The 17,470-nt window shown below is 39.4% G+C and overlaps 1 protein-coding gene and 1 pseudogene across 3 annotated transcripts in view; both read left to right on the top strand.

Moving 5' to 3' along the window:
• The window catches only part of CCDC25 (coiled-coil domain containing 25), a 37,667-nt gene that overhangs the window by 4,369 nt on the left and 15,828 nt on the right, over positions 1-17,470 (top strand). For 2 of the 3 annotated variants that reach the window (XR_010159459.1, XM_519679.9), the window contains exons 2-5: positions 3,073-3,120; positions 5,875-5,914; positions 11,571-11,622; positions 15,739-15,814. Coding sequence is in view for 2 of the 3 variants with exons in the window: in XM_519679.9 (XP_519679.3) it covers positions 3,073-3,120; positions 5,875-5,914; positions 11,571-11,622; positions 15,739-15,814 (216 nt within the window). In the remaining variant the exon portion in view is untranslated. The remainder of the gene's footprint in view (positions 1-3,072; positions 3,121-5,874; positions 5,915-11,570; positions 11,623-15,738; positions 15,815-17,470) is intronic. The other variant, XM_063816969.1, reaches the window with a different exon arrangement.
• Positions 13,215-13,305, top strand: LOC112204317 (small nucleolar RNA U13; annotated as a pseudogene).

The raw sequence follows: 17,470 nt of genomic DNA, 5'->3' as shown, positions 1-17,470 counted from the left end.
ACTAATTTTCTATTATGACATAATTTCAGTCTTTCAGAGAAGTTGCAAGTATAATAAAAGATTTCCTGTATATTCTCCCAGAGTCCCCCAATTTTTTTTGAGACAGTCTTGCTCTGTCACCCAGGCTGAAGTGTAGTGGCAAGTGTAGTGGTGCAGTCACAGATCATTGCAGCCTCAACTTCTTGGGCTCAAGTGATCCTCCCACTTGAGCCACCACACCCAGCTAATTTAAAAAAATTTTTTTTATAGAGACAGGGTTTCCTCATATTGCCCAGGATGGTCCCGAGCTCCTGGGCCCAAGTAATCCGCCTGCCTCAGCCTCCCAAAGTGGTGGGATTACAGACGTGAGCCACTGTGACTACAAATTATGACATTTTACCACATGCCTTGTCTTTCTTTTTCTGTTTCTCTTTTTCTCTATTTTTTTCTCTTGGACACACCTTTTTCCTGAAATGTTTGTAAGTTGCAGTTAACCCCTGAATGCTTCAGATTTATTTTCTAAAATCAAGGGCATTCTCTTCTCAAAAGACGTTTTTCATTATCAAAATTAGGAAATTAACATTGCAGCAATGCGATTATCTAATTGACAGGCTTTATTCAGTTCCCATTAGTGTCTTAATGATGTATTTGTAACAAAAAATACCTTAGAAATCATTGTTGCATTCTTCAGGTGTCATTATTCTGTAGCCTCCTCTAATCGTGAGCAATTGCTCAGTCTTTGTCTTTCATGGCATTGTTAGTTGAATTATTTTGTAGAATGCCCCTCACTTTAGGTTTGTTATGGCCATTTTCTTTTTTTTTTTTTTTTTTTTGAGACGGAGTGTTATGGCCATTTTCTTAATCACCTCATTTAATAAGTCGACCTTCAAAACATTCCTCTATTATTCTTTTGGCTGTAGCTTAGATAGCTTGGCCTGCAGAGACAAGTTTATTAATATTTTATATCAGTTATTATTTTTTCTTTTTTGAGACAGTCTTGCGGTCACTCAGGCTGGAGTGCAGTGGCACGATCTTGGCTCACTGCAACCTCTGCCTCCCAGGTTCAAGCAATCCTCATGCCTGAGCCTCTCCAGTAGCTGGAACCACTGGCGTGTGCCACCACACCTGGCTAATTTTTGTATTTTTAGTAGAGATGGGGTTTCAACATGTTGGCCGGGCTGGTCTCAAACTTCTGGCCTCAAGTGATCTGCCCACCGCGGCCTCCTGAAGTGCTGGGATTACAGGCGTGAGCCACTGCACCTGGCCTATATTGTTATTTTGAAAATTCTGTTCTAATTACAAAAGCCATCTGTATGTTTTATAGCAGGCTAACCAAGGTAACTGTTGTTAAAAAATGTTTATGCTTTAAGTATGTGCTTATATAAAAATAAAACATGTATGTGTATGTATATACACACACATACCATTATAATCATTTATTTTTTATAAATTGAATCATATATAGATACACAAAAATACTGTTCGGATACTTAATTTCTTCACCTGCCGTTTCTTTTTAATGGGTGCGTGGTCTTTTGTTTATGGATGTTCAAATCTGTAATATATTTAAAGAGTCTCTATTAAGGGGTGTTTAGGTTGTAAAAAGTTTATTGCTTGGTGGAGTATTTTGGTACTCTATTATGGTAACATTATAGGTAGTGACGTTATAGGATTGAAAGGGTATACACTTGAACTATTGCCAGGCCATGCAGAGAAAATCTGAAATGCTTTTTAGTTTTATTCCCACCCTTTTGGCATTTGTTACACGCTACACTGAGGCCTGATCAAGGTACTACAATGCTCAATAATAGACAAGCATTTCTATAAACTTGGCGATGCACACATTCTTTCAAGGTACTTTTCTCAACTACTTCTGGACTTTAGTTATTATAAATGTTAAACAAAGGAATTAGTTTTCTCTCCCCCAAGAAAGGCAACTAGGATTGATCATTTAAGAAGCTTCTCGTTACTGAAAGTACAGGGCATCTCTCTGATATAAGGCTTTTTAATTTAGGAGAGCGTATTGCCCTTTGTCCTTCAGGGCTCCAGGTACATGTGTGTGTTCTGTGCTGTGGAGTGATAGCCAACAGGCTGTTCAGCCCAACCCTGCACTTACCAGTACTTTGCTTCAGTGTGTATTTATTTTTCAGTACTTCTCCATCACAGGCTTTGTAGCCTGAGGGCCCAGTGTCTATGAATTCAGGAGTTTAGTCCAATTGGATCAAACAAGTTTTGGTAGACTAGCTTTGAAACCTGGCACTCAGTTATCCTTTCAGTAGGAATCCAAGGTAGGGACGTCTGCAATAAAACACCACCTTGGTAAAGCAAATATCATTTCTAGGATAAACCATACCCAGAAGATTCCATTTGAGTTAGGATAGTTGTTTCTAACCCTGACCTTATATTAGAATCACGTGGAAGGCTTTTAGAAAACACAGATGCTCACTCTTGCCCACCAGAGATTTGGATTTAGTTGATCTGAGGTGGAGCTGGGGCACAATTAGATGATTCTAATGTAGATCAGGGGTCAGAGTCACTGGTTTAGAAGTTGGAGAGTCATGGTCTCCCTGAATGTGATAGAGAGCCTGTTAGAATATGCAGCACACCTGGAATATGGGTAATATTGGCTAAATACAATTATGCACAATAAAACTTTGGTAAACATGGGAACTTAGTTGTGGTGTTTAGTTTTCTTTTCTTTTCTTTTTTTTTTTTTAACTCTTAAAGAAGGCAAAAGTATAGGACTGGACTGGCGATACCATTGAACTGTAACCCTGAGAAAGTAGGAAAGTAGCTATTAGTAAGGATGGTAAACTTTCTCTTTTGGGGCCAGATAGTAAATATTTTAGGCTTTGTGAGTCACCTACAATCTCTGTGGCTTATTCTTCTTTGTTTTGCTTTTTTTCCAACCCTTTAAAAACGTAAAAACCATTCTTAGCTCAAGGGCTGTCCAAAAACAGGTGGTAGGCTGGATTTGGATCATGGGCCATGGTTTGCCAACCCCTAGTCTAAGAATTGTCGCTTGTTTTTCACATGAAACAATTTTGTTGGTGATGAAGTTACTAATTGTTTTTTATTTTTGTTTTATCTTAGTTAATTCATCTGCCTACACTATTTACATGGGAAAAGATAAATATGAAAGTAAGTTTTCAAAAGCATTTGATTTTGAAATTTTCAGCAGGTAAGTGTTATCTCTCACTCACCACCTTCCATGCCCCCCACCCAGTTTGTTGGTTCTGAGTTTTCACCTACTTTGATAAACTAGCTTTTGAGAAACAAAACAAGCTCACATAGGGAGACAGCAGCACTTCCTAAGCTACATAAGAAAAATGCTTTAACAATCAATGTTACTTGCGATGATTTATGGGTTAGTAGGAGAAATGTAAAACTCAAGTGTTAATATGCTGCAGACTGCTTCACCATTAAATCACACCCAAAGTTAATGTCACAACTTTATTATCATGAAAAAGTACTAAGGTCTATTTTTTAAAAAGTATAGACAAAATGAAGTAACATGAATAGTAAATGCTGTCGAAGTAGACAGATCAGAGATAGTAAATGTGATTGAAAGCTGAGAAGGCTTTGTGGAGGAGTGGGTTAGGATGGACTAGATTGTGGAATCCTTTGAATGTCTGTTGTAGGAATATATAGATACAAATCTAGATACATAATTTATGTCACAGATATAAATTTAGATGATATTTTTAGAGCCCTCTGGAGTGGCATTTTGCTGTCATTAAAAACCTTTGTAGAAAAAAACGTAAGAGGCCAGGCATGGTGGTTCACGCCTGTAATCCCAACACTTTGACAGGCTGAGGCAAGAGGATCACTTGAGCCCAGGAGTTCGAGACCTGCCTGAGCAACATAGGGAGACCCTGTCTCTACAAAAAACAACAATAAAAGAAAATATTAGCTAGGCATAGTGACACACACCTGTTGTCCTTGCTACTCTGGAGGCTGAGGCAGGAAGATCGCTTGAGCCTGGGAGGTAGGCTGCAGTGAGCTGTGATCATGCCACTGCATTCCAGCTTAAGAGACAGCGAGAATCTGTTGTCTGAAATAAGTGAATGTATGTATGTATGGAACACTTTTTCCCTGGGAACTCTTAGAGTCATTTGGAGGTATCAACTTTTCCTAGGTTGCCTTGTAAGAACAGACATTACTTCTCTAAATCACCCCATTGTCTGGCATTCCTAGCCCATTACATTTATTTCTAACAGTGTTTATGACTTCAGACCAAGAACTCGATAGAAACATCAATTTAAGTGGAATGATTTACTTTCACTGAAAAGCTTTCAGGTCTGTTCTTTTTATCAGCCAGCAGGTGTCATCAGGGAGCCAAACTTTGCCTGACTGAGGGAAAGAGATTTTTTAAATTTCTCTTTCCTTTTTTTGCTTACCTTTTGGCTATTTGCTCAGTCCTACTTAAAGCATTAGAAAGCCTTTCAGAAAACTCATAGTGTCTACGACTGTTATGAGTGCCTTCACCCAAGATGTGTCTTCCTTTTGCTTTTCCTTTTCTGGATGGTAAATACCCCATTCAAATTATATAGACCATACCTTCTTGGGTACATTTTAAATCATCACATATGAATCATTCACAATTTATTTATTTATTTATTTATTTATTTGAGACAGTTTCTCACTCTGTCACCCAGGCTGGAGTGCAGTGGCATGATTTCAGCTCACTGCAACCTTCACCTCCTGGATTCAAGCAATTCTCCCACCTCAGCCTCCCAAGTGGCTGGGGCTACAGGCACGTGCTACCATGCCTGGCTAATTTCTGTAATTTTAGTGGAGATGGGGTTTCACCATGTTGGCCAAGCTGGTCTCAAACTCCTGACCTCAGGTGATCTGCTCGCCTCAGCCTCCCAAAGTGCTGGGATTACAGGCGTAAGCCACTGTGCCCAGTATTGTTTATGATTTTTTAATTGGCATTTAATACTTAAATAATTCTGTATTAAACAGAATTATTACTAATTATTAATATGGCTGTAAGAAATATTTATTGATATAACCTTTATGTAGTGATATATATTAGCCTTAAAAAATGTGCATTCACTTTGAGCGAATACTTTAGCTTTTAGAAATATACCTTAAGGAAATAATCAGAAATATGGACAACTTTACTTAAAAAATTTATTGAACCATTTATAATTAGAAACAAACCAAGGGCCAACAATAGAAAAGTTTATTCATATAAGAGAATTAGGTAGTCATTGTTCCCAAAGAACTTTATTTTTATTTGTATCTAACAAATACATAGTTTAAAAAGTCAAGTAGTAATAGAATGCTTAGAATTAAAAAAAGAATCCTTCTTAATACCCATGTTCCACCCCACCTGCTACCTCCCCAGACAATTACTTTTCACTCTGTTAGCTATTTCTTCTGGTGTTTTATTTCCATGTGTGATAGAATTTAAGGTGATTTTTATTTTCTTTTTATACTTCTAATGTTTGTTTTGTTTTAATTTTCTGTAATTTTATAATCAAGTTATTTTTTCTTAAAGAAGTAAAATATTTCTTTAAAGTTTCAATCAGTTCTTTTTAATGTTTAAGTATTATTAGGTGAATTGATTTTCTGAAACATCTGAAGTATTGGTTGCTTTGTTTTGTCAGTGTTAGTTTTATTATCTTCATGTAGAAATAATATCTGAGCTTTAGATTAGAAGTATTATATAAATTTATAAAAATTATAAAGTTCATATTGTTCAATTATGAAAATTATTATTTTTTCTGTATTTTCAAGCATCAAGGCCTCCGAATTACTCTTCTTCATTGAGGGAGAGAGAAATTTGTGGGAGGAACTGACATTTCTCCCATTCTTAACTTATAAACCCTGGCATATCTTCATTTGACAGTTTTTGTTTCTTTCGTTTCTCATATCTCATTGCAGATGAAGATCTGATCAAGCATGGCTGGCCTGAAGATATCTGGTAAGTAACAATTTTGGTTCTGCCCTCTGTAGATCATCATTTCCTTTCTTAGACTTGGCCAAGCATTCAAACTAGAATCATGCTTTGTACTGTGGTTTATGGGTCTTCAGGGGTAAACAGCTGACTGCCAGTTCCTTCATTTCTAATTACCTTGCAAGTTGGAAATGATGTTTTTGGGTTTGATCTCAGGCTTGAGAGCAAAGGCCTCTAGGACACAGGCCTTCTTTTTCCTCCTTTTTGTCTCCACGCCATAGTAAGTTACTGAGACCACACCTCACTTAAATATTCAGACCACTGTTCTTGAGTGGAAAAATGAAGACTTCACATGAAGCAATGAAGAAAATAGATACAAGCATCCATGCGGATGGAATAGATGGAGGTTCTTACCGGTCCAGCTTTAAAGGAAGCACACTTGTTCCCCTTTGTCTTCTAAACTCCCTGATGAGTTTAGCTCTGTCTTGATCCAACCCTGACACCTTCTTTCTAAAACAATTTATGTGAACTGTTTTAAATAATAACATATACTTTCTTAGTCTCCTTTTGAGATCATTTATTTTGCTCACAAAACCCAGTCCAAAAAAAAAAGAATACCAAACAAACAAAAAGACTTCATTTAAGCTGAATTCTTTTCTCTGTCTTAGAACACCATATAGACTTCTACCATTCAGACCTGGGGCCTTTTATGAATACATGGACTTCTGTCCTATAACACTGTCACACCCAGTCTACTTTCATTTTCTTCATCTTCAGCTTCCACCACTGACTCTGACCCTAGTATTGCCTCTCTTCTAGAGCACAGTCCTGCCTATGGAGTGGGATATCATCTTCCTGACTCCTCATACCTCCTACCAAATGCTATCCCTGAAGATAAAGGCACCTGGGTCCCGTTTGCTTTATTATGATAGTGAACATCTGTCAAGCACTTAACTATATGCCAAATACTACTAAGTGTTTACCTCCATTAATACATTTAACTTCACAACAACCCTGTGAAATAGATATTAATATTTATGCCCATTTTTTCAGATGAGGAAATTAAGGTTAAGAGAAACTGACTGGGTCTGCTCTGTCTGCTACTGGCTCTGGCTCTGGTTCTAAGTCACTGCTTCTGTCTTCTCCAGGCTGCTGCTCTTTTGGCTTCAGCTCCTTTCTTCTCCCAGGCTGTTGCTGCAGCTCTCTCTGGACCTCTTTTCTCCAAATGTGGACACAGACCCTTCACTTAATTCCCTCTAGTGATAGAGTTGAGGCTACTGCTTTTTAGAAGAGTTGATTTAATTTTCTTTTTTTTTGAGACGGAGTTTCGCCCTTGTTGCCCAGGCTGGAGTGCAATGGTGCGATCTCGGCTCACTGTAACCTCTGCCTCCCTAGTTCAAGAGATTCTCCTGCCTCAGCCTCCCGAGTAGCTGGGACTACAGGCACCCACCATCATGCCTGGCTAATTTTTTGTATTTTTAGTAGAGACTGGGGCTATCACCACATTGGCCAGGCTGGTCTCGAACTCCTAACCTTAGGTGATCCACCCGCGTTGGACTCCCAAAGTGCTGGGATTACAGACATGAGCCACCATGCCCGGCCAGAACAAAGGAATTTTAAAGGCTTATTTAAATCTGGTCCCTATTCCAGCACAATAGCCTGTCTTCTAAATCCAAATATGTCATCAAGTTAAACCCTGCTTGGTGCTCTCTTGCCTCAAGTGGGCAGTGTGCAATGCTGAAAACATCCAGACTGGGGCTGCCTGCCTTCCTAGGGCCTGAGACAGTAAGCTGTATGAGGACAATGATCACCTATTTCATTAACTACTATGTCCCCAGTACCTAGCATAGGTCCTGGCACATAGTAGGTATTCAGTAAATATTGGTTGATTTCCTAATTGACTCCCTGCCAGCGTAGAAGCAGTCTCCATGGACATTTCCCTACAATGGCCACATCATGGTTATCTCCATTTTGAGCTCCTGCCGACCCCAGCTGGATGATTTTCAGTTGTTTTTAAAGACCAGGGAATCTCCAGACTCTCATGGGAATAAGAATGGCTGCACCTGTTAGGCAGTTAGCTGATGGAAATTTTTAACCTATCAGGTTTGAGGCATAAAAACCTGCATAGAGAAGGTTACATAATCAGATGCAGCCTGAAAATCAGTGTACCACAGCCTTCTACCTGACTTTCATTTGTTTAAATAAATGGAAGAGAAATTTCCAGTTTACAACCCACATCCAATAAATTATGACCTCAGTTTTTCATTTCATTAAGGTTAGTACTTCCCAAATTGGTCTACAGATACCAAGAGGCCCATTTTGACCCCCTTTATTAGTCTTGAGATGAATGACTGTTGTTGGATGTGATTGGCTTTTACCTTCAGAAGCTACATTTGAGGTGTGATGTGAGTAGGTGTAGACCTCAAAACCCATTCCAGCTGTCAATTTTGGACATATTCCAGGGAGTGCTAAGAATGATCCTGAGTTGATCACCATTCCAGGGTGGGGTGTTCACCTGCTTCACTTTGTGGAGCTTTCGAATCATTCATTACCTCTGTGAATGTCAGCATCTGGATTTATCCCGGAAAACCTCCTGAGGCTCCTTTAAGCAAAGGGTTTTCCTAGGAATCAGTGAGAATGGAACTAAATTCATCTTTTTTTTTTTTTTTTTTTTTTGAGACAGAGTCTTGCTCTGTCACCCAGGCTGGAGTGCAGTGGTGCAGTCTTGACTCACTGTAACCTCCACCTCCTGGGTTCAAGCTATTCTCCTGCCTCAGCCTCCCAAGTAGCTGGGATTACAGGCATGTACCACCACACCAGGCTAATTTTTTTTTTTTTTTTTTTTTTGAGACAGAGTCTTGCTCTGTCTCCCAGGCTGGAGTGCAGTAGTACCATCTTAGCTCAATGTAACCTCCACCTCCTGGGTTCAAGTGGTTCTGCTGCTTCAGCCTCCCAAGTAGCTGGGACTGCAGGCACCCGCCACCATGCCTGGCTAATTTTTTTGTATTTTTAGTGGTGATGGGATTTCATCATGTTGGCCAGGCTGGTCTCCAACCCCTGACCTGAAGTGATCCACCCACCTCAGCCTCCCAAAGTGCTGGCACTACAGGTGTGAGCCACTGTGCCCGGCCCTAAATTCATCTTTAAATGTAGGAAAATAGAAATAGTGTGTATTTACTGTGTCCAGACCTCCTAATGATTAGTATTTCCACAGACTCCGCTTTAAGTCGTTGGACAGCGCAGCTCCAGGGCCCTGAATCTGTATCCTCAGACAATTGATGCTTATTTAGTGAAGCTTCTGGTCTCTGCATTCAGAAAAGGGTAACAGGGAGAGGAAGATAACAAGGATAAGAGGGAACTATGGCTGTAATTTAAACTTTGAGTAAATGTTTAGAAAGATTGGAGAAGTCGTTTGCTTCTTTTTTTAGGGAAACTCGCTCAAGATAGTTTGTTTATAGAGCTGGATTTTTTTTTTCTCTTATACTTTCATCCATTCTCCCCTGCTCTTTGTAGAGGTGTATCTATCATATACAAACCTGAAATTGGTGTATATTGATAAAGTTGCTATATTTTGGCAGTGATATTCCTGTGTGTGTTTTGGTTCTTTCTCTACTTATGTATGAATATCATTAAATATATATTGAATTATTTGGGTATTTCTTTTGACAAAATTCTACATCAGAGACCTTTAAGAAAAATCAGAATTCAATCTACTATAGGTACATAGGGAAGAAGATGTTGTAAATAGAGAACTGGCTTAAGGCAAATAAAAGTTGGAATGGGTAAAGTTACTTTTCAGTTATCTTGGTTACTAGTGTGATATTTTCCTAAGATTCTGAAAGAGGATAATGAGATATGTAATTTTTAGATTTGCAAAAAGCACAGGTTTTTCTGGCTGGAAAATGTCCAGCTGAAGGTGATAATTAGTATGAATCTCTCACATGGGAATGCAAATGAGTAAGTGAACCACTTGGAGAAATGTAAGTCAAATAAGACGTTATGTCCATTTCTGGCTATCACTAATGATTAAGAGTAAAACCTAGAGTCGTCATAAACTGTGTGCCAAAAGTGCCTAATATTTTTCTGTATGCATAGTGAATAGCAAGATGACTAACCTCTTTAAAGAGGGCACTTTTATATAGAATCATACAGTCTACATCTTGTACTAGGTGTGAAGGTGACCATTTTCACCTCTAAAACATTTATTAGTGCTTAAGAAAATGGCTAGAGAAACATAATGGGATGTAATGATGCCTCTTTAGGATTTTCTGAACATTCTTCAGTCTGGAAAGGTAAGGACCAAGGAAGCAGTATGACTAATGTATTAGTCCGTCTTGCATTGCTATAGAGAAATACCTGAGACTGGGTAATTTGTAAAGAAAAGAGGTTTAATTGGCTCATGGTTTGGCAGGCTATACAGGAAGCATGGCAGTGTCTGTTTCTGGGAGGCCTCATTCATAGAACTTTTAATCATGGCGGAAGGCAAAGGGGAAGCGAGGCGGCTTACATGGCAGGAGCAGGGTGCCGGGGCTACGCACTTTTAAACAGATCTCATGAGAACTCTATCATAAGAATAGCACCAAAGGGATGGTGCTAGGGTCATGAAGAATCCACCCCCATGATCCAGTCACCTCCCACCAGGCCCCACTTCTAACGTTGGGGATTACAATTCGACATGAGATTTGGTGGGGACGCAAATCCAAATCATATCAACTAAAGTTAACAGAATCACGAAGTGGCAATAGTGTTACCTTGTTTGTTGTGTGATGCTGGGATGCGGAGGGGGCATTTCTGGGTATTGGAAAGAGAAAGTCAAGTTCATTGGGTGAATTGAAAACATGAAAATCTCATATCCTGAATGTTGCGTAGATTTTAAAAGGTTTAATTAAATTGATAGATGATAGATCCATCATGAAAGGTAAATTTAAGGGGTGGGGGACATTCTGAATGTTTTTAGGACAATGTCAGTAAAGGGCAGTGCTCACCCAAGAGACATATATTGGTATCACTGTCAGAATATAGGGCCGGATGAACTGTTGTGCTTGTGAATTATTGGGTGACATTATTGAATTGTAACCCATTTAATGATGTGTTCTGCTTAGCGTCTTTAGGCCCCACCTAACTCTTCCAGCTCTCTATTCGACATTCTCTTTGGATTGTTTTGCTATCACTTGAAATTTGGGATGTCACAAACAAAACTGTCATCTGTTTCCGCCAAACTGTGGTTCTGCTAATCTCCCAGGCTGGCAGCATTGGAGACTTGCTGACTTCTTTCATCCCCCACTCTTTTCACCTGAAATTCCTTTCCTTGGTTTTGCTCTAAGTCCTATGCTTCAGTCAGGGGCCAACGAAATCTCACTGCCTCCTTTTTATCATGAAGCCTTTGATCACTGATAGTTCTTTTTATATCTTGAAAAATCACCCTTCCCAGTACAGATAATATTTAGTATCTCTACTCATCTTGGCACTTACTCACAGCTCCATAATTCAGTGTTTCTCGTACCTCTCCATGGTGATGGGGAGCCCTTTGGAGGTGGTGACTGTGCTTTATACTCCTCATGATGCTTCACATGTGGCAGGCATGGAGTGAAGACTTTTTAGAACAGAATGCTTTAAATGGCATGTGGCCTGAGGAGATGATTGTCTTGTACCTCTTGCTAAAAGTGGTTTTCATTCTTTGTAGGTTTCATGTGGACAAACTCTCTTCGGCTCATGTATACCTTCGATTACATAAGGTAACTGAATTTAAACATGGATTCTTGACTTTTCTCCTGATGATGCATCATATCTTGTTCTTTATCCTTTGCAATTAAATTGCTTAAAGTAATAAGTCGGTACGCAAATCTAAAAGTTAACAAATGACGTGTCTTCCCTCTGACCCAGAAAATCACTCTAACATTCTAGATGATTTTTGAGATATAGAAGGAGGCAGTGTACATATTTCCCAGCTAGATGCACTGCTTATCCTGTCACTTCCGGTGTGCTGTCTGTCATCTCTGCTTTCCTTTTCTTTCAATTCAGTTGACACTTCCAGACTTTCTGTCTCCTCCAGTGGATATCATGTGTGGCTCATGTGATTCTCCTGCCTCAGTGAAGGGCCCGTGTTCCCAGTTATCATGGGCTTCTTTAGGAAGTTTAAAAGAACATGCTAGTAATAAAGGAAAAAATTTTTAGTGGCCCCTAGTAATACAATACCACTATTTTTCCAATCTATCTCTATTCATATATTTTATATAGTTGAATCATAGGGTATATATGCTTGTGAATGTACTACTTTCTTTTTGATAAACTTTCAACTTTGGAAAAATGTTAGATTTACGGAAAAGTGGCAGGAGTGATACAGAGTTCCCATCTACCCTTCACCTAGTTTCCCCCATCATCAACATCTTATATTACTATGGTAGATTTGTCAAGACAAAGAAACTAACCTTGGCACATTGCTGTCACCTAAACTCTGGACTTTATTTGGATTTCATCAATTTTCTATTAATGCCCTCTTTTTGTTCTAGTAGCCAGTCTAGAGTACCATATTACATTTAGTTGTGTCTGCCTAGTCTCCTCTAGTCTATGACAATTTCTCATTCTTTCTCTGTTTTTTATGACCTTGACAGTTTGAGAAGTACTGATCAGGTGTTTTGTAGACTATTGCTCAGTTTGCATTTATCTGATATTTTTTCTCGTGACTAGACGGGTTATGGGTTTAGGGGGAGAATATCACAGAGGTGAAGTGCCTGTCTCGTCACAGCATATCGGGTGCGTGTATTACCGTGACTTATCATTGATGACGTGAGCCTTGATGGCCTGGCCAGGGTAGTGTTTGGAGGTTGCTCTACTATAAGGTTGCTTTTCTCCCCGTTTCTGTATTCTTATTTGGAAGCAAGTCACTAAGTCCAGCCCACACTCAAGGAAGTGGAGGATGGAATTAAGCACTACTTCCTGGAGAGGGGAGTGTCTATATACATTATTTGGAATTCTGGAAGGAACATTTGTCTCTTTTCCCCTATTTATTTATTCAGTCATTTATTTGCATCAGCCTAGACTCCTGTGTTTATTTTATCCTTTGAGATACGTTCTGGAACCAGGTTATTTTACTCTGATATTGTTGCAGCTTCAGCTGGAGCTCTTTCAGCGGGCTCCCATGTGCTCCCATGTCCTCTGACATGCTCCCATCCTTTTGTTCTTTGAGCACATCCTTGCTTTCTGGCACTACAGAGAGCTCCAGGCTCGTCTTGTATTTTCCTTGTCCCAGCTCTAGAATGGGGCATTTCTCCAAGGAACCCTGGTTCTTTTCAGTGGTAATGGTGTTTTGAAATCAAGATCTAGACCGATCCTTCTGTAGTTTATGAGTGTGATGATTGGCTGTTCATGTGCATGTATGAGATGTGCCACCCTTGAACCTTGTCATGTCTGATGTGAAAAAATTTAAAAAGATCTGGGCTCTGGGTGCACCTGTTACTACTGGAGTGTCATTGCTTTTCGGCCCTCTGAGCTGACAGAGAAGGAGATACATGTATGTGTACTAACCCATGTATATGCACATATCTGTAATCATTTCTGTATCTTTCCATCTGTATTTATATTAAGCTAAACATGAGCTCATGGGGATGGCTCTGATTGTCATCCTTTGCTACAGGTTGTCTTTTTGCCTTAAACCATTTCCAATCAAAACATTGTTTTCCATGCTAGCACCTGGGGAGGCTGAGCAAGGAGGATGACTTGAGCCCAGGAGTTCAAGACCAGCCTGGGCATCATAGGGAGACCCTGTCACTACAGAAAATAAAGAAAATGTAGCTGGTTGTGGGATACCCACGTGTGGTCCCAGTTACTCAGGAGGCTGAGGTAGGGGCTCACTTGAGCCCAGGAGGTGGAGGCTGAGGCTTCAGTGAGCCATGATCACATTACTGCACTCTAGCCTGGGCAACAGAGCAAGACCCTGTGTCAAGAACAACAACAACAACAAAAACACATCATTTTCCAAAGTTAGCTGTAAGCTACTTTTTTCCCCACCCCTTTCAGTGACGTGATGTCCTATGTTTGTAATACAGTTAAATTATCTTGTCCACATTCCATCTTGACATCCCCTGGTTGATTAGATTACCTTTTAACATGACATTTTATGAACTCTTTTATGTTGCTATATAATTTTCATATTTGTTATTTTGACTGGCTGCATTGAGTTAATAATATGCTGCAATTAATATGAAACTCTTTTGTCAGAATATAGGTTGTTTCCAATTTTTCAGCATTATGAATCACCAAGAAATAACTTTTCATGAACTACCTTCTGGTTTTTTGTTTTTTGTTTTTCATTATTTTCTTAGAATAATTCTTAGGAATGGATTTCCTGGGTCAAAAGATGTACATAGTTTGCTAACTGCTTTTTTGCCAGATTGCCCTCTGAAAGTATTGTTTAAAATGCTCTCTACTATTTATAGGTTTTCCAAAACCTTTTTGGGTTTTATAACTTAAAAAATAAAAATAAAACCTTTTGACCATTTTGATGAATATAAGATGCTACTTCATTATGGCAATAATATTCACTTTTTAGTTTACTAGCAAGGTTAAACAGTGTGCCCCATCTCATACTATTTATGTTTTTGAGGACTATATGGTGAAGGAAAAGAGGATTATGAAGTCTGTGCTGGAGCAAAATTCTGAATTCTTTTAGGCAACTTCTTGCCATTTTGGAACTATTAGATTTAGAGAAAATAAATTATGGTGTTACCAAGTTTCATTTTGGGTCAGATTAATGTCTTCTTTGGGGGATCTGCTGTGTCAGAAGATGGAAAATACTGGTGGTAGTCCCAAGTTCACATTACCACCAATTATTTGTTTGAATACAAGTTCAATTTCACTTTCTTTTGGAAACACATAATGAGCTCAGTTTAATTTTTTTTGGTAGATATGGGGTCTCACTGTGTTGCCCATGCTGGTCTTGAACACCTGGGCTCAAGCTGTCCTCCTGCCTTGGCTTCCCAAAGTGCTGAGATTATAGGCATGAGCCCCTAAACCCAGCCTAATGTGCCCAGTTTGAAAGCGTATGCTCCTTGAGGAACTTTTACCTGATTAATTTCCTGCAGTAAATGACATAGCCGTTGTAATTAGTAGGTACCAAGGAAGTTGGAAATGCAATAAGACTAAGGGATTCATTCAGACCCTGGGGCCAGACTGCTGGCTTTGAATTCTGGTTCTGCTGCTTACTCACCACGTGACTCTGAGCAAGTTACTTAACTGGCCTGTTTCTGCATCTGTAAAAGGGGCATCGCCTCACTTATTCACCTTTGATTTTGATACAAATTTCTGTAGAGAAAAAGGATCAGTGTCATTTCTGTTATTTCTTCTTTACACTGAATGGTTGAGATCTACACAACAAGAACTTTTTTCCTGATTAAAGCTGAGGATAGATGACCTACCAGATGTCTGAGAACTAAAACTACACATATTCTTTTGAGGGGAAGGTCATAGGGACCTCGGCCACGAGGACATCCAGTTGTCAAAAATAGGCACCATTTTCCCACAAGGTTTCTAGAAGTCAGAATGAGAAGAAAGAGAATAAAAATTACTCAGACATAATTATAATTAATATTCTGGCAGTTTTTTTCATTTCCTGTTTTTTTTTTTTTTTTTACTTATTAAGTGTCAATATTTTCATATTACAGCCTTCTCTTATTTTAAACAAACATTCCCGTAATGCACACAGTAAATTTACTTTTCAGTGTTCTGTAACAGTTGAAGAACCTCTGCTTTTAGTAAAATCATGCCTAGTAGGTAAGGCAGCAAATGCCCTTTGAGTGCTCCAGTGTCAATGGATAATGAGGTAGTGGACCAATTGGTTTATTTTTGTGTTTCAGGGAGAGAATATAGAAGACATCCCAAAGGAAGTGCTGATGGACTGTGCCCACCTTGTGAAGGCCAATAGCATTCAAGGTCAGTTTTCCTAGAGGTGTTTTTAGAATTAGCACTGACTTTCTCTGTGTCTGAAATGGATTACGTTTTAGTGAGCATGCTGTTGACTTTGGCCTCCATCAAAGAATAACATGTGCTGTGCCTTTGCCATGTTTTGTTCTTTAAGATGGATGGCAATTTTGCTACCTGTCAAAGAACTAAAAATTGATCTCCCCACCCCTGTCACTTTGACGGTCCTATCTAAGTCTCGGCTCTTTTCACTGTTTCCTTACCTTGAATAGAAGGTTTTCTAGATCTGTCTGTACTTAGTGTTATTATAAAAAGACTTTGGGAAATTTGGTAATGTTGATAGCTAAGCAAGAACGATGTGTTTTATGGCTTTATTTTTAATGTTGTTTGATATCTTTGTTTCTATTATTTGTCGTTAGATTCTAGAATTAAAGTCCCCAAATCATGCTTCTCTACTTTTTCTTTCCCTCCTCCTCTTACATACTTTTTCCCTCTTAAATTGCGATGTTGTCAAGTCAGTTGATCTTGTTACTTCCCCTCCCCACCAAAGAGAATCTTATTTAGTTGGTCTGGAGTGATTCCCAAATATTACTGCTTTTAAAAGCTCTCTGGGTGATTCTCCTGTGCGGCATGGGTTGAGAACAATTAGCCTAAGTGTTTTAGGTGGGGCCTGGCATGCTGTGCTTGGTGATTACCTGGTATTTATTTCTGCTATGCAAGATTTCATCTAATAGTCATGAGGGGTCAAGAAGGATGATTATTAGGGTAGGGGTGGGGTTTAAGAAGGGAATCCAGGAGGTGGTGCTCTGCTAATAATGAGCCAGTAGATCCGATTTTAGGGTGTAGAACACAGGTCTAGATCGGGTAGAGGTTATTGTGGCTTGAGATGGAGTGAAGGGATGCTCCAGAGGGTTGGAAAGCAATCACGGTTTGGGAAGAATATAAACATGGGGCGGACCCACAGCTGATAACAGGTACCAGGAGTTGGCAATTACAGGACAAGAGCAGCGCAGCATTCCCCTTTCCCCGACTGCACTTCCCACACCTTCACTTAGGCTGCCTGAATGATGAGTCAGCACCTAGCCAAAGAAGGTAGAACTGTTGCTTTACAGAGCCACTGATTTTCAACTCTATAAGTTAACAAATTGTAATACATTTTGGGACATTCCATTTTATGAGGAGAACAGAATTTTCTAAGGTTTTCAGCTAAGATCTTCAGTTACTGAAATAACAAGAAGAATTGAAACAATCATTATATTCTTTCCTTCTGTGTTCCAACTTCCTTCACATGTCCTTATCCCTTCCAGTGCTGCTGGCTAGCAGACATGTCTTTGTTAAAAGAGCTTTGGAGGCCTTATTCTTGGCCCAGCTCCTTTCTTCTTAATCTCTTCATAGTTTACTAATTCTAGAGAAAACAAAGAGGAGCAAAGAGTCATGACACTGAATTACTGTTTCTCTCCTCTTCAGCCTTCTGCAACGATAGCTCAGCTAGCAAATAAGGACCTAAGCCCAAGGGTCTTGCTCTTGTGAGTCAGTAGAAGATTATGTGCCGAGGAGTGGAGAAAATGGTCATTGCTATGAGATTTCCAGAGGCCACTCCACTTGTGGCACTTTGTAGGGACAAAGTTTTCCCCCGGTTTACCATCTGCAGTGCTCAGAACCAAGGGC

Source organism: Pan troglodytes, chromosome 7 (assembly GCF_028858775.2).
Source record: "Pan troglodytes isolate AG18354 chromosome 7, NHGRI_mPanTro3-v2.0_pri, whole genome shotgun sequence".
Classification (NCBI taxonomy): Eukaryota; Metazoa; Chordata; class Mammalia; order Primates; family Hominidae; genus Pan; species Pan troglodytes.
This window is presented reverse-complemented; position numbering and strand designations above follow the sequence as displayed.